This window comes from Mustela lutreola, chromosome 15 (genome assembly GCF_030435805.1).
Source record: "Mustela lutreola isolate mMusLut2 chromosome 15, mMusLut2.pri, whole genome shotgun sequence".
NCBI classification, from domain to species: Eukaryota; Metazoa; Chordata; class Mammalia; order Carnivora; family Mustelidae; genus Mustela; species Mustela lutreola.
The window spans coordinates 23015098-23035032 of NC_081304.1; the positions used below are offsets into that span (position 1 = coordinate 23015098).

Genomic DNA, 19935 nt, shown 5'->3' on the forward strand with positions numbered 1-19935 from the left:
CCTCAGGATGAGGGGATCCATGTAGGGTTCAACAATGGGGAATGACTTGGTGTGACTTACATTTTAGAAAGATGTGGAGTTTAAAACGGCACAAGCTCAGCTAAACCCTCTGACAGTTGAAAGCAGTTTTGTCCTCAAGGAAAGAAGCTGAGTGTCTGAATATTTGAGAAAAGGTAGCCTGACACGGCTATGCCCCGCTTCAAGAGGAGAGCTCACAGCACGTGCAGGTGCCTGCAGTTCTCAGAAAGGCCGCTAGGGTCGCTGCTGCTTCCTTGGCAGAATGAGAACCAGAGGATTCAAGTTATTGGGAGAGAAATTTGGGTTGATGTTGCTAAAGACCAGAACTTGGACGATGCTGGGGGTGGGTGGGGGGTAAGGGAAGCAGGGATGGGAGGTGTACCCAGGACACCTATTTGGGAACTCATCTGAAGTCTCATCTCTGGGGTTTGGCATTTCTTTTCTTTTTTTTTTTTTTTTTTAAGATTTATTTTTTATTTATTTGACAGAGAGAGAGATCACAAGTAGGCAGAGAGGCAGGCAGAGAGATAGAGAGAGGCAGAAGCAGGCTCCCTGCCGAGCAGAAAGCCCAATGCGGGGCTCGATCCCAGGACCCTGAGATCATGACCCCAGTGGAAGGCAGAGGCCCAACCCACTGAGCCACCCAGGCACCCCTAGGGGTTTGGCATTTCTGATTTCATTTAGGCATGTAGCCTGGTGGATGGCTTTGAATTTTGATCTGACTTGTGGTCTGCTTTCTTGCCATTTGGTCAATTTCAGGGTGCTGGGCTGGGGCCAGAGGGGCTCAGAGGGTCTCTCTCTGGTTGCAGTGACCTGGAGAAATCGGTGGAGAAGATCCAGCGGGATGTATCCCACAACCACCGGCTGGTGCCAGGCCCAGAGCTGGAGGAGAAGGCACTGGTGCTGAAGCAGCTCGGGGAGACGCTGACCGAGCTTAAGGGTGAGCCCAGAGGCGAGGACATGAGAGTGTGGCATGTGGTCCCAGGCAGGAGTCCCTGCTGCCACCCCACCCCCACTCCCAGGCCCTGCCCTCCCTGCGGCCCCTCCTCCCTGTCCTTGGAGCTGCTCTCTCCCCAGTTCACTCTTTCTGGCCCCCCCAGCTCACTTCCCAGGCCTGCAGAGCAAGATGCGGGTGGTACTGCGTGTGGAGGTGGAGGCCGTGAAGTTCCTGAAGGAGGAGCCACAGCGCCTGGATGGGCTCCTCAAGCGCTGTCGTGGGGTCACGGACATGCTGGCCCAGATCCGCAGGTCTTTCCCTTTCTGACCTATCTCCGACTTTCCATTTCCCTGGAGGTCACATACCCGGGCACAGTTCGCTAGATCAGCCCAACCCCTTACCCTGACTCCTCTAGAGGTCACTGACATAACCAATGGATCTGTACCTCCACTCTGACCTGTGACCCTGGCATGGTGTAGGCTCAGCTCTCTCTTATGCTGGATGTGCTCAATCCTCCCCAGGTCCCTCCATCAGGCCTGTGAGATCCCAGGGCCCTCCTCACACCCTGCCTCCCCCAGGCCAGGCTTCCCTTGCATGGGGCCACTAGCCACGGGCCTCACAGCGACTCCCAACTCTCCCTACCCCAGGCAAGTGGACGAGGGTGTGTGGCCACCCCCCAACAGTCTCCTGAATCAGTCTCCCAAGAAGGTGACTGCTGAGACGGACTTCAACAAGAGCTTGGACTTCGAAATGCCACCCCCCAGTCCTCCACTGAACCTCCACGAGCTGAGTGGGCCAGCCGAGGGAGCCCCTCCTACGCCCAAGGGGGGCAACCCCACCAAAGGCCTGGATGCTGCTGGCAAGAGAAGTGTGGACAAGGCCGTGTCTGTTGAGGTGTGAGGGCCGGGACCGGGGTGGGGTGCATGAGCTCGGCCCACATATTCTTCCCGCCGCACGAGACGGAGGTGCCAACAAGTGGGTACTCTTTCCTGGGGGAGGAGGAAGTCTGAGAGACACACTGATGATGGCATGAGTTCTGCCAGACAGAAGAACATTTTATAAAATGATAACAATCAAGGCAGTGTGGTGTAGGTCTAAGAATAGACTATGTGGTCAATGAAACAGAATAGAATGTTCCAAAACAGGGCTAAGTATTATCAAGAGAGTAGTATATAATGGTGGTGGCATTCCGGACTGACAGGGAAAGCATAGGATGCTCAAGAAGTCTGAGGGTCCCCTGGGGGCTGGACCAGACTTCCTTCTCCCTTCCTGGCATGTGTGGCTGGGGGAAGGGGCTGGAGCCCCTGCTTCAGGGCTGACTCCTGCTCCTCCTCTCCAGGCTGCCGAGCGGGACTGGGAGGAGAAGCGGGCCGCTCTGACCCAGTACAGCGCCAAGGACATCAACCGGCTGCTGGAGGAGACCCAGGCAGAGCTGCTGAAGGCCATCCCTGACCTGGACTGTGCGAGCAAGGCCCACCCAGGCCTGGCCCCCACCCCTGACCACAAGCCCCCCAAGGCCCCCCACGGCCAAAAGGCAGCCCCTCGGACGGAGCCCAGTGGAAGGAGGGGCTCAGGTATGGGGGTGGGTAGGGGACTGGTGAAGAGCCCAGGGGAGGGGAGCCCCATCTTCAGGAACTCTCAGGTTGTTGGGGGAGGCACCCAGGTGTGAGAATCTCTGGAGTCAGATGACCAGAGAGGGGAGGTGCTGGGACCTCAGCCCTCTGACCCTTAGCTGCTGTAGGGAGACCCAGAGGACAGGGCGGAGCTGGACTCCATCTGGGGATCTTCCCACCAACCACCCTGACTGTGGCTGAGAGGCCCACACAGGGAGGAGGAGCGAGTCCGGGCCTAGAGCCACCGCCTGCACGTTGTGACCAAGCGTGTTCTCTGACCCAAGCGGCCCGGAGACCAGAGTGGTGCTGGTCCTCGTGGACGTGGATTTTGTGCCCCGCCCCCCGCAACCCCAAGCTGCGAGCACACAGGGGAGGCAGAAATCTGACCAGAAATAACAGTCATCATTCCTTTATTTATGTATTCCTGTTCTCTGTATTTGTCAAGCACCTACTGGGTGCTGGGTGCTGGCGATAAAGAGAAAAGACACTGCCTGTTTTCAAGGAGCTTAAAATTTAGAAGGGGTGCACTACTAGCATTTTTGCTTATCAAGCATGTATTATGTGACAGGAACCATCCCAGATGCTTTCTTTCTTTTTTAAAATTTATTTATTTATTTATTTGACAGACAGACATCACAAGCAGGTGGAGAGGCAGGCAGAGGAGGGGTGGAGCAAGCTCCCCGCCGAGCAGAGAGCCCGATGTGGGGCTCGATCCCAGGACCCTGAGATCATGACCTGAGCTGAAGGCAGAGGCTTTAACCCACTGAGCCACGCAGGCGCCCCCAGATGCTTTCTATATAATAATCCTGATACTTCTGCTGCAGCCCCAGGGGCGGCTACAGTAATTATTCCCATTTCACAGATGAGGACACTTAAGGCTCAGTGTAGTCAAGGAATCTGTCCCGGGCCCCGCTCAGCGTGTGAACCAGACACAGGAGGCGGTGCTAACTGCAGGAGTGGGGCATAGCCCTACAGGATGACCCGGGAGGGCAGGGAGGGCTTCCCACTGCACGGCACTTCCCCTGGGCATCTTGAAAACAAGTAGGCCTTTCCCTGGCCAGTGAGAGAAGGCATTTCAGGGAGAGGGAAGGGGGTGCAAATGCCTGGAGGGGTGAGTCCATGTTGCTGAACGGGGTTCCGGCCAGGAAGGAGCAAGCAGAGACTGAAAGGTTGGCAGTCGTGGAAGGTATTGGGCCAAGGAGCATGGACATGGTTTGAGGTCATGGGGAGCCATGGAGGCTCTAAGGCAGAGGAGTGTGGGGTTTGAGTGACTTTTCTGTAGGTTGCCCTGGAAACTGCACCCCCCCCAAGGAAACAGGGGCAGGGAGAGCCTGGTTGGGTGGTGTCCGACTGTCACAAGTGTAACCCCCCATCTCTTGCTGGAGAAGAGAGGAAGACAGGTGCGGAGCCGCAGCTGAAAGGCAGGGGAGAAAGGGATGTATTCGGGCACGCTTCTCAAACGTGGATGTGTGCGTGAAATCACCAGAGATCCGTCAGAATGTGGATTCTGGTTCTGCAGCTTGGGGAGGCCTGAGCTTCTGCATTTCTAACAAGCTCTCGGGTGCTGCTGGGGCTGCTGGTCAGCTCATCCGTGGCCCGGTAGACCGCACTTTGAGTACACTAAGAGGGGTGCCCGGCCTGTGGGGAGGTGAGAGAGAAGGAGGAGGGGCCTGTGTCTTCTTCCTGAACCTTCCCCTCCCCTCCTGCCTGGAGGAGGAAGCAGGGATCCCCCCCTGGGTGCCCGGACTCCAAGATTAAAGGTCCCCTGATGCCCAGCTCCTTGGCTGCCCACAGATGAGCTGACAGTGCCTCGGTACCGCACGGAGAAGCCCTCCAAGTCGCCCCCACCGCCCCCGCCCCGCCGGAGCTTCCCTTCCTCCCACGGCCTCACCACCACCCGCACGGGAGAGGTGGTGGTCACCAGCAAGAAGGACTCAGCCTTCATCAAGGTACCAACCTCACCGGGAGCTGTGGGATACCTGCGGTGACCTGTGAAGATCCTCTGGGACGGAAGGAAAGAAGGGGGCTGGCGGCCAAGGGCGACTCTGCCTCTGGCTTGGGCTTTGCCCTGGAAAGGGGGCCGCCTGGCAGGGCCGATGAGGAGCTGGGGCAGGAAGTGGTCTGGCCCTGATGGGGGCCTAGGAGGTGAGCTGGTGCTGGAGGGGGGCAGAGCCTTGCCTTGATGGGAAGGACTGGGTCTTGCAGAAGGCGGAGTCTGAGGAGCTGGAGGTGCAGAAGCCCCAGGTGAAGCTGCGCCGAACCGTGTCCGAGGTGGCCCGCCCCGCCTCCACGCCGCCCATCATAGCCTCTGCCATCAAAGATGAGGATGATGAGGACCGCATCATCGCGGAGCTAGAGGTGGGTCAGGGGCTTGCCTGGTCCCCCAGTCCTCAGTCAGGCCTGTCCCTTTCTCCACTAAGCTGACCCCAGGGAGGGAGGGGGAGGGGGTGACTGGGCTCCTGGGCTCCTGCTGAGGGCTGGCCTGTAGGGGAACCTGTCCTTGCCTCGATTTCTCTGCCACTGTAAAATGGGGGGAGGGGGTCTAAAGTCCCTCTCTGCAGGGTTGAGTGCTTTTTTATTGCAGTCTCTGAGACCCCCACAACAGCCCTGAGACCTCCTAGGCTCTGGCACACCCATCCCTGAATGTTCTGAGAACAGAGTGCTTTAACACCCTGATCCCCAAGTACTTTGAGCCCCCCGCCCCGTGCTGTAAGTCACCCATACTCAAGAGTTTTCAGCCCCCTCCCCAGGGGGCTGGAGACCCTGACCACCTAGGCTTCCGGAGGAGGAGACAAGATGGAGGGGAGAGTGGCCAGTGAGCACGGTGAGGGGCCAAGGAGTAAGGCTGCGGTCCCTCCCTGCGGGCCATAGGCCAGCAGCCCTGTCCTCCCTGTGCCGCCTTCTCCAAACCTGCCCCCACCTTCTGCTCCCCAGGTGTTTGAGAGAAGCTCAGTGTCTTCCCTCCCCCCCACGCCCCGCCGCCAGCCGATCCCCACCTTGCTGGCACCCCAGGACCTGGGGCCCCCTGGGGGCTCAGCCCAGGGCCCCACATGGAAGGTAACGGGCTGCCCCCCACCTCTCACGGCTCTCTTCTGCCTGTGCCTCCACACCTTCCGCTCCTCACCTCTCACGCTAACCTGCTAACACGCCAGTCACCTCCCTGAGTCCCGCCACCACCACAGCCTCCCCTGCCTGGACTCACCCCTCCCCAGCTCCAAGGACAGATGCAGAACTTTCCTGCCCCCTCCACAGCTCTAGCAGTCTGATACTTGGCAGCAACTACCCTCCCTCCACACCTGCCCCGGCTGCATTTTTCTTACAGGCTCCATTCTGAGATGGGTATTTTGTTCCAAGCTGCAGCCAGAGTTTACGTCTGACCCAGAGCCTAGGTTTTGTCTTGGTCCAAAATTGGAGCTTGGATCCTGCTCGCTACATGATTTAGGTCCAACTCAAAATCTGACTTCGTCCTGAGCCCTTGTCTAGTCCCTGCTCTCCCCAATGCCCTCCTCCACCACCAGGGCCTGGTGGGGCTCTAAGACTAGAATGTATGCCTTGCGCTGGGGGCCAGGACACCCCAAAGTCTCATTTACAGCCCTCTTCTCTCCCATGGCCCCAGTGGTCAGGGAACTTGGAGTAGAAGAAAGTCATGCCCTTCCTTGGCTGCTGGTTCTTTCTTTCAGTGTTGGGAAGTTCTTCCTTCTCTCTAACTTCAGTCCTTGCTGCTGTCCTGCTGCACTTATTTTCTCCTTATCTTTTCTTGGGAATGTTGGGTTGGACCTGCTGTCTGCACCCTGAGGGGACTGCACTCAGGGAGGGGGATCTGGGGGTGGTGGTCTGGAAATCTCTCCCTCTTCCCAGGCAGTTGGGGGCAGGAGAGCCTCTGCTCTGAGGAGGGCAGCCTCCCCCATACATGTGCTCACTACCTTGGCTGGTTCTCTTTAGCCCACCATGAGCTCTGTGCTGGCCGCCACCTCATTTCTGGTCTGGCTTGAGGCTTGTGGTGCTTTGACTCCTTGGCTGGGGGAGCAGATAGGTGGACAACACCGTCTGCTGGGCGAAGGATGGGCATAGAGCAGTCCAAGGAGCCGTCTGGGGATAAGCGGTGCCCCCTGGACTGGCCGTGCCCTTGGCAGTTTGGCCCACTGCACCAAGCCCCTGCCGCTGTCTGGCCTTTGGGAGCCAGCCAGTCTTGAGGGGGTCCAGTGGGCAGAGCCCCTCTGCCGGCCTTTCGGGTCAGCTTACCCTCTACATCCTGAGATGCCATCGGGCCATGGAGCCGGGCAGGCGTGGGTCGCCTCTCTGCTTTCCCAGTCTGCACCCTCCACCTCCATCCAGGTAAGCAGGTGTCAGGGCTGGGTGGGGACCCTTGGGGGGGGGGGCTGGAGGTCCTGCTGCCCCCCCCCACAATATCCCCTCATGGCTCTTTTAGTGGAAAGAGGGCTTGGAGTCAGACTGCCTGGGTTCAAATCCTAGCTCTGTCACTAGCTAGTTGTGGGTAAGTGACCTTGGGAGAATCACGTGACGCCCACCCTTGATTTCCTCATCTGTCAAGTGGGGACTACAGGAGCGCTTGCCGTGTCGTGGTTATAGTAAGGACTCAAGATGAAGACAGATATGATGGTGCCTGGCACAGGGCTTTGCTGGTCTGAATGAGACCAGAATTCACTCAAGTTGGGGGGTAGTGAGTGGCCCCCCACCTCCCCAAAGCCGGAGCAGGGGTTGCTCACACAGAAGCAGTCCTCTAGCTTTGCACAGTGTGTGTGCAGCCGAGGGACATGAGCCCTGCCCCTTGTGGCTGTGAAGTCCTTGGGAAAGCTCCAGAAGTAGGGGCTGAGGGGCCTGGATCTCTCTGGCCTGAGAAGAGCACAACAGCCCCAGCCTCTGAGGCCAGAGACTGCTCAGGTCCATTTGACAAAAAGAGCTAATATCGGTCGCGTGCTCACAATGGGCGGGGCGCTGTTCTAAGCCCAGGAACACGTGAGCGCACTGAATTCTCCACCATCTCCATGCTATTGTGACCTCCTTGCACAGGTGGCCACACTCCTGGCAGTGCCCGTGGGCCTGCTCCCAGAGTTTAACACAAGCAGTGAGAGGCAGACCGGTGTCTGTGCTTCTGGGGAAAACAGCGTCTCTGCCAGAAAGTGGGGGCCCGGTGTGGGGGGTAGGAAGAGCCCTGAGTTCTAGCCCCAGCTTTGTCTCTGATTTGCTGAGTAAACTCAGTCACCGCCCTCCCCTGCCTCGGTTTCTCCATCGGTGCAGGAAGGGGCTGGGCTCACCCGCGTCTAACTTCCCATCTCCGCTCAGGGCATTCGGTCTGCAGGAATCAGACTCTCCCTCATCTCTCTTCTCCCCGCAGGCTGCCCCAAGCCCCAGGGCCTTTTGTGTCCCCCGGATCATCTTGACAGAGTGTACCCCCAACCCTCCCTCCCCACCAGAGGCCAGGCCTGAGGAAGTTGGTCCCAGGACAACTCCCACCCCGCGCCCCCGGACCCTGGCTGGCAGTGGGAGAGGCTGCGATGGTGCCCGGGCCCTGCCAGAGGTTGTGGCCAAGGCTTCCCAGCCCAGGAGCCCCTTGGCACCTGAGAAGGAAGGGACAGCTCTGAAGAGATGGGGGATAGAGAGCTGCAGCCCAGTGGAAGGAGGAGCTGAGGCCCCCTGCCCTTGGGGACCAGCCCTTGACGGGACTCAGGAGCTCTCTATTGCTGACACCCAGCCTGAGAAGACCCCCGAGGACACCAGACAGGATGCCCAAGCTGGCAGTGGGGAGCCCAGGGGCCAGCCTGCTGCAGGTCTAGGCTGCACAGTGAGAGGCACCCCCACCCAGCGGATGGACAGCCTGGAGGAGACTCTCCGGGAGCTAGAAGCCGCCCTGAGCCAGATGGGCACTGCCCTCGCCGTGGGGCCCCCCAGCAGCGCCCGATCCCTGCCACCCGGTCCCCAGGTGGCTGCCTCCTCCCTTAGCCTCTCCTCCTGCCTTCATGCTCTGATCTCTTGGTCCTCAGAGCTGGAGGGAGTGGGGGGCTGCAGGAGCATCACGCCAGCCTCCTCCTCCCACTGGCCTTTTCTCAGTTCCCGCCAGCCTCCTGGGAGCCCTGCGCCGGGTGGGGTTTGCAGGCAGAGCCCCCGGGAGGCTGGGAAGCCGGCCTACCCAGGGATCGGCCCAAGCAACCCTGGCAAGGACCAGGTCCTCTCCCCTCTGCTCTGTATCTATAAACCAACAAATAAAGTTCTCTCCTCCTTTTCCATCCCCCCGTTCCCTTCCCCCTCTCCTGTCTGACTCTCTGTGCCTCTGTGGTTTCTCTGTCTGCGCCTCTGAACCCCCAGCGTCGTCCTGGGTAGGGTGGTACCTGGGATGGTTCAGAGGAGCTGGACTTGTCCATCTCTAGGGAGACTTCCCCCCACACCCTCCCTTTCAGAGGAAGGTATGGGTCCCACTCCGTCTGCCATCACAGAGATCCCCCCTGCAAATCTCAGGCTTGCTCTTGGACACCCAGAAAAGGGTCCCTTGCCAGGAGGAGGGGTGATGGCAGTGACTCTCACTTCAGAAGTGACTCCCTCAGGAGGGTGCCTGCTGCCCTGGGCGGCTCAAGGAAACCCAAGCTCTGGCTGGGGAGCTGCTGGGAACATGGCTGGGGAGCCCCTGCCCCCTCTTCTGCAGGGAGGCCTGAACCCTGGCCTTGGGGAGTGGACCTGCGTCCTGGGCAAGGATATGGAGGCAGGGAGGTCTGAGGGTCTCCAGGTCTCAAAGGACCCACCCAGGCGGTTCAAGCCCCAGATACCCCAACCCAGGGCCTAGAATTTTTGTGTGATCCCACGTCCAACCCCCACCCTGTTCCTTTTCCTGCAGAGCGGTGGTGGCAGCGTGCCGCCCATGAAGGTGGTGACTCCGGGGGCCTCTCGGCTGAAAGCAGTGCAGGGCCAGGCGGGCAGCCCGGACAAGGGCAAGCACGGCAAGCAGAGGGCAGAGTACATGAGGATCCAGGCTCAGCAGCAGGTAGGCGTGGCCCCGTGGGGGCGGGGCTTGGCTCCTCCTGGCCCCTCCCCTTCCTCTGCGGGAACGTGTGCTCGGGCTGTGTGGGCTGCGTGCCGGGCGTCTCCTTGTTGGCACTCCTGTGGCCACCCCCATGCCAGCCGCCCAGAGACCTCCTTCCTCCCGGGACGGCCCCACTGGTCCCCTGAGCCACTTTTCCCTCCTCCTGCTAACCCTTAGCACCCTGCATCTCATTTAGAATATATATTTTCAATCAGGCCACTCCCCTTTCTGGAGACCCTCACCTGGTGGAGAAGGCCCTCTCCACAACAGCTCCTGGAGGAGGGGGAGCCAGCAGACTCATCCCACCCTGGCCGGGGGTGTGGGAGGGGGCTTCGATGTCCCTTTGTCTTACTGCCTCTGCTCTGCTTCCTTTGCTCCCTGCCACGGGGTGGAAGGGGGACTTGGGGGAGGCGAGAGCACCCCACTATCATCAGCCTTCCCTCTTGGCTCTCAGGCTATCTCCCACCTGAGGGAGAAACCAGTTTTGCATCTGCTTTTCAGTGTTTGGGCTTTGGTCGCTTCCACTGTTCTCAATGGGGAGAGGGAGAAGTACCATGGCCCCCCCAGTGGGGAGACAGGGGTGCTGTGCCCTCTGTCAGATGTAGTCAGCCAGCTTGGGGCCAGTGTAGAATGGACAACCCCACCCTTGAGTGTTTCTGTCCTGTGATCCACTATGTGGCCTGGTCAGAAAGTCCGGGGTGGTCCCTGGGCCTAGATACCAAGAGAGAACGTATGTGCACTCATTTGGTTCAGTAAGTGTTTCTTTGCAGCTCCTATGTGCCAGGCCTGTCATGGGTGCTGGGGTGGGAGTGGGTACCGTGAAATGTCCAGATGCTGTGACCTGAAGAAGGTTCTAGGCTCCAAGGCAGGAGATTAGTGATGGCAAGTCAGGCTCCTTTCTTTACAGATGAGGGGACAGCTCCGAGAAGGAAAGGGGCTTCCCGAGGGCACACAGCAAGGTGGCATCAGAACCAGGACAGGACTGGGGAATCACAAAGCACTTCCCACCCCATGGCCCTGTGACAGCCCTGAGCTGCTGGTTGCCTGGAGGGACCAGTGGAGATGGGCCATCCTGGCCCCACCCACCCCTGACCAGCTCTCCTCCCCAGCTCCCTGCTGGCCCACCAATTTCCTCATGGGTCCCCAGACACACCGCGCAAATCGCACCCTCAGCTCCTCATCCTGCCTGCACAGTGCCTGAGTTCCCCTCGTCCTGTGTCCATCCTTCGTGTCCAGAACAGCAGCTGCTGCGCGTGGGGTGCTCCCTGAGCCAGACACATACATCCTCTCGTTCCCGGTTCACCACATCGCTCTGAGGAAGGTCCTTCTGATCCCCACGCAGTAGAGGGGGAAACTGAGCCTTTACCTATGGTCATGCAGCAGGATTGGGGTCCAGACTACCTGATCCCCCCTCAACACACACACACCTTGCCTTCAGCCTCCTCAGCTGTATCTGCTTTGGCCATCTCTCCCCCCGACTCCCCAGCCTGGGGCACCCAGAGCCTCTCTGCGGCTCTTCTGTCACCTCTGTGGCCTCCATGCCCTCCCCTCCATTCAGTCCCCAGCCCACTCGGCCTTCCCTCCTCCCTCCCGGTATCGGGCTAGCCCTCCTCCCCACCCCCCCGCAGCCGCCCTCCCACACACACTTGCACACACACATGCTCACAGGGGTGCTGTGTAGGCCCTCCATTCCTCTCCTCCGTGGCCAGCCCTCACCCTGACCCCCCGTGACTCCTTGCTGGGTGTCTGTCCTTTGCACGCCTCCTCGCCTCGCTGGGCCCTGCACCCTCCTGGGCCTCTTTGCTTTTCATACCACACACCCCTCTCCTGGGGCACCAGGTGTCATCTGTCCCTGCCCGGGGCTCTGTTCTGAACGCAAGCCTGCCCCTGAGAAAATGTCACCCACCCCTACCCGGGGCACCCTCCCACACTGGGGAACCTCCCTCACCACCTACTGTAGGTAATCAGCTGTCTCCCCGCCAGGGCCACAGGCCTGCCCTTGCCTCCCGATTTTCCTTTCGGTTAGCCCTTCATTACCAAGCACCTTCTCCCTAACAAAGTAATAGATGTTCTCCATGGACATTTCTTTTTTTTTTTTTTTTTTTTTTTTAAAGATTTTATTTATTTATTTGACAGACAAAGATCACAAGTAGGCAGAGAGGCAGTAAAGAGAGGTGGGGGAAGCAGGCTCCCCGCTGAGCAGAGAGCCTGATGCACAGAGCCCCAGGATCATGACCTGAGCCGAAGGCAGAGGCTTTAACCCACTGAGCCACCCAGGCGCCCCCCCATGGACATTTCTTAAAGAAGCCGGGATAAAAATCATCCTATGCCTCATTACCTAAATGCATGTCCTTCTAGGGTCTCCCTGTCACTTCTGTCACCTCTAACGTATTTTCCCAGAAATGCGGGCTGGGGACAGGTGTTTGTTAATCACAGATTTTGATGATGTCATTCCCCCAACTTCGAACCCAGGCCCGCTGCTCCCTGCCAGCTGAGAAAATCAGAAGTCCTTCCCCTGCTGCCCAGGGCACTTCTGTGACCATCCTGGGTTCCTTCATCCTGGTTCTCCTGGTGCCCCACACTCTCAGTTTGCTCCAGCCACTCTGGGTCACCTGGCCCTCTGTCCTCCGGGCCTGGACCGCACTCCCATTAGCTCAGGCTGGAACTTGGTCAAAGTCCTCTGCCTTCTGCTGGCTCTTCCTTCATCTATAAAACGGAGACAAAAGCGCAGCAGCAGGTTTCTGAGATCACATCATACCAGGTGTGGGAAGGAACTGGGAAAGCCCCCAAGGGCCTTATGAAGGACAGTCCCCGTCATTGTCCGTTTGTACACTTGTCAGAGCCGAGGGCTGGGCAGAGGCCGTTCTCTCACCACGGAGTTCTAACACTTGGGGCTCAGAGCTGCCTTTGACCAGGACGAGGGGAAGGAGAATAAAAGTGCCAGGACCAGAGACACCAAAATAGGAGCGGAGAGGGAAGGGCGGGGAGGGTTCCGAGATGCGGCTGCAGCAGTGCTGTATACTACAGACATCAGGGGAAACCATTGAGAAAGCCCATGGAGGTCATACTTGAGATCCACGGGAAGGATGGTGGCCAGGTTCCCAGGGGGGCCAGCATCCGGGCCTGCAGATGGGAAACCATGGATCCCTCCTCTTCTACTGTGGCTAGCAAATCTATTGCACCCCTGGGGCATTTCCTAAGAGGGTCCTGCTGACCTGTCATCCTACCCGCCCCCCTGCATGGCTGCCTTTCATTCCCCTGGGGGGGTCACAGGCCCACAGACCCGGTCACAAGCAGGAGAACCTTTCCCAGAAATTCCTAACACCTTCCCTGTCTTCCCATTGCCGTTCCTGAATCAGTTACTAGCAAGGAGAACAGAATTGCTCGAATTGGGTGAATTGCTCGGGACCTATCCCCCTTGGGCTGGGGAAAGGCCAACCTCTCCTGATAGACCAGGGCTTAATTCAGGCAGGATTTCGTCTGGAAGGAGGGCTTGCGGGCAGCGGAGGAAGCGGCACTGGGAATGGCCTGGAATGGGCGCCAGCAAGGTCTGCCTCACACAAGGTGACCTGTCCCTGTGCGAAGATCTGTGTCACAGTGTGGAAGGACGCCGAGCCCCTACCAGACGCTGACCTGCAGGAAGGGTAGGGGTGCGGGGCTCAGCCGGCTAGGTCCCGCTAACCTTCCCAGTCTCCCCTGGCTGGAAGTTGCAGGTGACAGCGTCCTGCTTCTCCAGATGTAGTAGGGAGTGACGGGACAGGGCTGGTGGGGTGAGGTGAAGTGACAGCAGCACGGGGCGCGACGGGCATGTGCTCCCTCCGCTCCCGGAGGGGTGCCTTACGTGTCGCCGTGGCCAGTCTCCCGGGAGGGAAGGCAGCTGAGAGAGCAAACAGGTGCTCGCAGAGCAGCCCCAAGCCGTCCGCGTCTCCGTGAAGGAGCAGGGGTGCGTGTCCGCGCAGGCCACTAACCACTGCCGCGGCTCCTGTGGAAAGGCCTTGCGCCAGCTGGGGGAGAAAGCAGCCATCGCCTGGGTGAGGACGTGTCACCCGAGCGAATGCAGGAGTCAGGTGGCGGCACAGGGCTGGAAGGCAGGCGTTCCAAAGACCAAAGCTCAGAATAGACCAGGCCTCTTGACAAAAGCTAAAAGGGAGGAAGAGAAAAAGCTTTTAACTAGAGAGATGGGTCAAGGACAAAGAGGACGGCCAGGAGGGAATCAGCAGCCGGCGTGGCTTGGGACGCTGTGAGATGTGAGGAGACAAGCAGGGGCCTCCCCGCCTGCCTTTGGGTTCAAGAACTCTGAATGGGAAAGGCTGGGAGAGGAGGGGCAGGCCCGGAGCCCAGGGCTAGTGACCGGGCGTGGGAGTAAGAAGGCATGAGGCTGTCCCTGGGTCCCAGTACTGGGACCCCCCGAGACCAGGAGACAGGCCTGGCACAGGCCCCTTGGGCAAAGGACCCAGTGAATCCTAGGATCTTGTGCGTGTGGCCCTGGAGCCTCTGTGAGTATAAATGAACAGCTACAGGAAAGGGAAAGGGTTACAAGACCCAAATGCGGAAATTCTTGCCTTAATTTTCATAAAGGGAAAAGCTAGACTGCGCTGAAGGCGTGAGGAGCGCAACCCAGATGAATTACTGTCTGCGTGGAAGACGGCATGGGAGCCATCAACAGCAAGGGCGAGTTCATGGTCAGCCGGTCAGGCTGCCTGAGGTCTCCTTGTTGTTACCCTTGCTGGCTGCTGGAGGAGGCACCGTGTGCCTTCCCCACTGTGATAGAGCCCACCCAGCAGCGGGGGGCTCACTGGGTGGTGGGATGTGGGGCTACCCTGCCCAGACCGAAGCTACTGTGGGAGGTGGCCGGATGGGCGGCAGCGCAGTTTCCAGCCCTCCCCCTTCCTTCCTTTCTGTTTTTTTTTTATCAAGACCCATCCGTTGGTTATCCCACTAGTAGCTATGCAAGGTGGGGAGGGGAGGAGGAGGGACAGCGAATAGTAAACCCCATCTGTGTAGCCCCATCCCAGTGACACTCAAAGTGAAGTGTGCAGCAGGGTCACCTAGGGTGCCTGCCCGAAATGCAGATTCCGGAGCCTGAGCCAGAGAGAGATTCGGAAGCAGGGCCCTGGAATCTGCATTTGTTATATCCCCTCCTCCCAAGGTGATGCAGGTGGCTCTGGACCCATGGAGACATCCAGAACCCATCTAGCCACACAGAGCGTCAGCCAGGGTGGGAGGAGGCGAGGCTTAATGTCTAACTAGCAGAGCTGCCGGGAGAGGGCGGGGCGCATCATGGAGTGACCTCCCTCATTACCCACCATTACCCACAACCCACAAGGAGCAGCTGGAAGCTGGGAGAACCCTTGTAGGGGATGCAGTCGGGCTTCCTGCCTTGGGCCAGAGGCTGGATGCAGTGAGTGCCTTTTCCTCCAGCTTGGGGGTGGAATGGGGTTGGGGGGGGGTTCTTTAGAGAAGTGCTCCCCTGGGAGCGTCAACTTGCCCCACATTGTCCCCATAAGACCTCCTGCTTAGGATCAGCCTCCTGTAGAGGTCAGAAGAGGCCCTGGCTGGGCTTCTGGCCAGTTGAGACTAAGAGCCCACCTGTTCCAAGCTGGGACCACTCTCCGCCCCGCACCCCTGAGGCAGCTAACCTCTCACTTCTTCCTCCCTCGTCCGCCCCACTCCCATCTCCCTGTCTACCTTTCCTGGGTGTGGCCTTCCCTGTGCTTCTCTGGTTTCTCTCCTCCACCTGCTCTCTTTCCTGTCAGTAAGCCCTGTCCCTAAGCCTTTGGGTCCAACCCTATGCCCTCCCCCCACCCCATTCTGCACCCCCCGACTGTGGCCTCCTCCTCCCCATCTCAGGGAATCCCTCTCTCCAGATGCCCCTGTGGCTTCTTTTGCAGTTAATTTTCTCTTGGGTTTGTGGAGGTTTTTCATTAAAACTTTAGCCGGGGGCCAGCATGAAGGATCTCCCAGCCTCTCTCTGACCCCTGACCCCTGTTTTTGTTCCAGGCCACTAAACCATCTAAAGAGATGAGCGGGTCAAATGAGACCTCAAGCCCAGTCTCAGAAAAGCCCTCGGCTTCCAGAACCTCTATCCCTGTATTGACTTCCTTTGGGGCGAGGAATTCTTCCATCTCCTTCTAGAAGCCCCCTCCCACCTCCACCTCAGCCTGATTCCCGCCCCCCCCACCCCACCCGCCATTTCTCTCCCTGCTCTTCTTCCCTTCATCTCTACCCTACCCCTACCCTATTCTCTGAGTCCTCTGAAGGGTTTGCCACAGGTGTGGCCCTCCTCAGCTCTCCACACCCATCTCTTGTTGGTGTTTTTGGTTTTTTTAAATGATTCACTTTTAATTATCTTTTTTTTTTTTTTTAAGCGAAACAGTAAAACTAAAAACCAAAACACACCACCTTCCCATGTTTTCCTGTCCCAAAATGGTCCATCTCCTGTCATCCTCCTTCCCTTTTCTCTTCACCCACGCTTCCTCCCACATCCGTCCTAAGGCCCCTGAACCCTAAGGTCCTTTCCTGAGAGCACTCCGAACAAACTCTGAGCCACGGAGACTTGGAGCGGCAAGACACCCCCTCCCCTTCCTCGGAAACCTTCCTGGAGGAAACTCTGGACGTTGGAGCAACCTCGCTATCGGCCTGGCAGGGAGCCTCTGGGCCTGGAGCGGCCCCACCTCACCGTGACTGAACTCTGTTGCTCTGCTCCCTGCTGCTCATGCCTCTGTGGGCCTGGAGTCAAGATGGATAGGCTGCGGAAGGAGGCCAGGGTTAGGGGGTGGTTGGGCTGGGGGCAGGCGTGAGGCCTTTGAATCTGTGTGTCCTGGAAAGGAGTTGGCTTCCTGGGACTCCCTTCTTGTGGTGAGGAGCCGCCTGGCCTGTGCCGAGCAAGGAGCGGGCCCTTCTGGACGGTGGGTTGTGGGTGGCGGTGGGTTGAGCGGCCAGCCTGACCTTGGGATCACTGCCCTAAAAGAGGGCAGCCCCGAGGAGGGCTATTTGGTACTTTTGGTTTCCTAATTTAGCACTTTAAATGACATTAACTTATTTAATGGGGGTAGGGTGGGCAAGAATGAAGGGCCTAGAAAACTAGATTTGGGGGCCTGGAGGGTGGGAAGGGTCTGGTGGTGAGGGAAGTGGGGGGGACAGAGAGGGGCTGATGGGGGGGGCAATGAGGGCAGCTCTGACCCAAAGGTCAAGCAACTTGACCTTTAACCATCCTCTTTGAGATTTGAGGGTTTTCAGGTAAGGGGGTGAGATGAATTTTAAATGGGGAACTGGTGACCCCCGGTGAGATCCCTGAGGGTCCCTGAGGCCTGACCAGGCAGCCAGCTACTCTAGACCTGGCCTGTGGAAGACTGCCTTGCAGTCTTGAGCCAACGAGGCTTTTGAGAAAGTCCTGAGAAGGGGATGAAGAACAAATTTTGATTCTCAACCCCAGGCCCCCCCAGAGGGCACAGTGAGGGGCCAGCAGGTGGGGAGGGGGGTTATGCGGGTGGGGGATGAGGAGGCAGATAGAGCAGGGCCCCTGGGGAGCAGGATTCCTATTTGGAGCACAAAGCTGGGTAAGCACAGGGGAGGGCTGGGGAGTAATCTCCCTGCATAAGCACAGAAAGAAGGAGCCATTGAAGGGGCAGACCCTCCTAGTCCCTGGGGCCTGGCGGGAAGGTCAGTGTTTGGGGAGAGCCTGGGGAGCCATTGAGGGCTGGGGAGGGAAGGGAGACTGGGGTTGTGTTTCTTCATTTTCTTTTTGTTTTGTTTCGTTTTTGTTGGTTCATCCTTGTTTTCTAGCTTTGGATCATTTTTGTACAAAGGCAAGCAGGCCTTTTTGAAAAATAACAAAAGAAGAGGAAAAAAAAATCCCTCCTGGAAAAAAAAAAACCCTTGGAAAATAGGAAAAAAAAAAAAAAGGACCTCATCAATGATGCAATTACTTTTAATTGCAGGCAACTCTTTACATTTAAGTGAAGTGTCTTAACATTTTATATTGTTTTAAAAATATATTTACATATTATATATATATATAATATACGTAATATAAATATATATAAATATTTAAAAAAGTAAAAAAAAAAAAAGAAAACCGCGGCGCTCCCTCCCTGGCCGCTGTTTTGGCGGGGGAGGGGGGCTGGAGGATGGGCACATCGGCCTGGCTTCCGTGGTCCAGTGAAATGGTTTGGTTTGATTTGGCTGTACAGAGACCCCCTGACTGGGAGGGGCGGGGGGAGTGGTGCCCCCTCCTCCCTCCACTCCATTACTTTTTGCTTGCTACTTTTCGCTTGCCCCCACCCGGAGCCCCTGTGACCTGAATGTGTGCCCCACCGTCTTTGTCCTGAGTTGAATGTCCCCTTGTGGGGGGAGGAGGAGGTGTCCGTCCACGAGGGGCAGACGGAGGGAGCTGTGGGCCCCACTCCACCGACTCAAGGAGCGCCCAGTGGGACTTGCATCTTTCTTTCCCTTTGGTTTCTGCCCATTTCCGGGCTGAGAGGCGTTTGTGTGCAGTCGCGCGCAGCCTGTGTGTGTGTGTGTGTGTGTGCACAGGTGTGACCTAAGACAACGTGTGTGCGGGGAGGCGTGTGCACTCGGTGCATGTTCCCTGCTGGGGCTTCAGCACGCGCCCACCTGCATGCTGGTGCATGAGAAGGTGTGTAGTGTGTGTGTGTGTGTGTGTGTGCGCGCGCGCGCGCGCGCGCAGACATGCGCGGCTGCGCGTGGCTTGTGTGCGTGCGGGCCACATATGCGCCGACAGAGGACTGTACGTGGAGATGCATGCGATCTGTATGTGTGGGCGTGTGCGTGTGCACAGTTGTGTAGACCCAGGCGTGTGGGAGTGCCTGCGTGTGTGTTCCATCGACCCTGCAGCCCTCGCTTTGGCGCCCCTCCAGAGCCCCCGGCCCTCCCAAAGCCCGCAGCACGTCACTGCCCCCGTCCCCGCCCCCCAGCTGCATGCGCCTCGCTGCTCCGTCCATCAGTGTGTGCTTGACCAAGAGAAAACTAAGACGTCGGGGGGATCCCTGTACCTGGTCCCCCCGCCCCTGCCCACTGTGCTGTGTTACTCGCATGGGGGGTTCCTCTCCCGCCCCTTCCACAATATGCTGTTTCCCCAGGAGCCTCCGGGCCCAAGGCTCTGAGAGGGGGCCCAGGTGGGGCCCCCCCGGGGCTGAGCCCCGCCTCCGCACCCCGCCCCATCCACCCCGTAGGGCCTGTGTTGGTGTAGCAGTGATGGCTTCTGTGGATATTCTGTGACCTCTGTCAGTGTAACTTGACAATTTCTAAATGGAAAAGGGTTGCTGTGTTTTCTGTCTCTCTTTTTTAATGTCCTTTTTCTTCTCACTTCTCCGCTCTCTTTCCTTTCCAGTTTTTCTAGCCGAGTGTTTGGGGCTTAAATAAAACTTGTTTCTTTTTCCTCTCCTGGATCTCCTTTCTATAGGCTGCTGCCTCATTATTTCTCACCGGCAGGTGGAAGGGGTGGGGATGGATCGGGCGGAGATGCGAATCTCAGGCTTGTAACTGGGGGGCAGCTTCCTGGGCAGGGCCTGAGAGAGGAGGGGTGGGAACAGGAGCCCCTCTGGCTGCTGCTGCCCCAAGGACCTAAGAGAAGCCACATCATTCAGGACCCTGGAGCAAACAGGATGCTAACTCCCCACTGTGCCCCCCCACCCCCAGTGACAGCTGGCATCAGTGAGGTAGCTGCCAGCATTGCTCACAGGTCCAGTGTCCTACAATTACTAAGATGCAGAGTCAGGACTTGAATCCAGCTCTGCCTGAACCCAAACCCAGTGCTTTAACCCCCAGAACAAAGGAGAGTCTGATTACCTACCTGGGTTGGGTCTTGGCCTCCTGCCCTTCCAATGGGATGATCCTTCATGATGTCACCCATTCTTTCAAGAGCAGCAGCTTTCAAATTAAAAAAAAAAAAAAAAAAAAAAAAAAATCACACACTGGCACCTGGGTGGCTCAGTGGGTTAAGCTTCTGCCTTCGCCTCAGGTCATGATCTTAGGGTCTTGGGATTGAGACCTGCATTGGGCTCTCTGCTCAGCAGGGAAACTGCTTCCCCCACCTCTCTATCTACGTGTGATCTCAAATAAATAAATAAAGTCTTTTAAAAAATTCACTCACACACAGATATGTAAGAAATACACATTTAGTGAAAGGGCACTTACTATATACAATGCTGTCTGCTATTTCCTGCTGAATTCTAAACACTTTGGTCATAACCCACTAAATTGACTTCTTGACCTTCTAATGTGTCAAAACCCACAGTCTGAAAAATGCTTGTCCGCAGATGTAGTTTCAGTCCTAATCATGCTGCATTTCTGCTTTCTCCTTCTCAAAGGCC

The 19935-nt window shown here is 57.8% G+C and overlaps 1 protein-coding gene across 22 annotated transcripts in view; it reads left to right on the forward strand.

Moving 5' to 3' along the window:
* The window catches only part of SRCIN1 (SRC kinase signaling inhibitor 1), a 67457-nt gene extending 48446 nt beyond the window's left edge, over window positions 1-19011 (forward strand). For 7 of the 22 annotated variants that reach the window (XM_059148152.1, XM_059148154.1, XM_059148153.1 and 4 more), the window contains 8 exons: window positions 828-958; window positions 1119-1266; window positions 1603-1849; window positions 2295-2529; window positions 4363-4517; window positions 4774-4926; window positions 5503-5625; window positions 7925-9397. In XM_059148152.1, the coding sequence (XP_059004135.1) occupies window positions 828-958; window positions 1119-1266; window positions 1603-1849; window positions 2295-2529; window positions 4363-4517; window positions 4774-4926; window positions 5503-5625; window positions 7925-8845 (2113 nt within the window). In that variant the 3' untranslated portion in view covers window positions 8846-9397. The other 15 variants (XM_059148143.1, XM_059148144.1, XM_059148145.1 and 12 more) reach the window with 8 other exon arrangements.
* The last annotated feature ends 924 nt before the right edge of the window (window positions 19012-19935 follow it).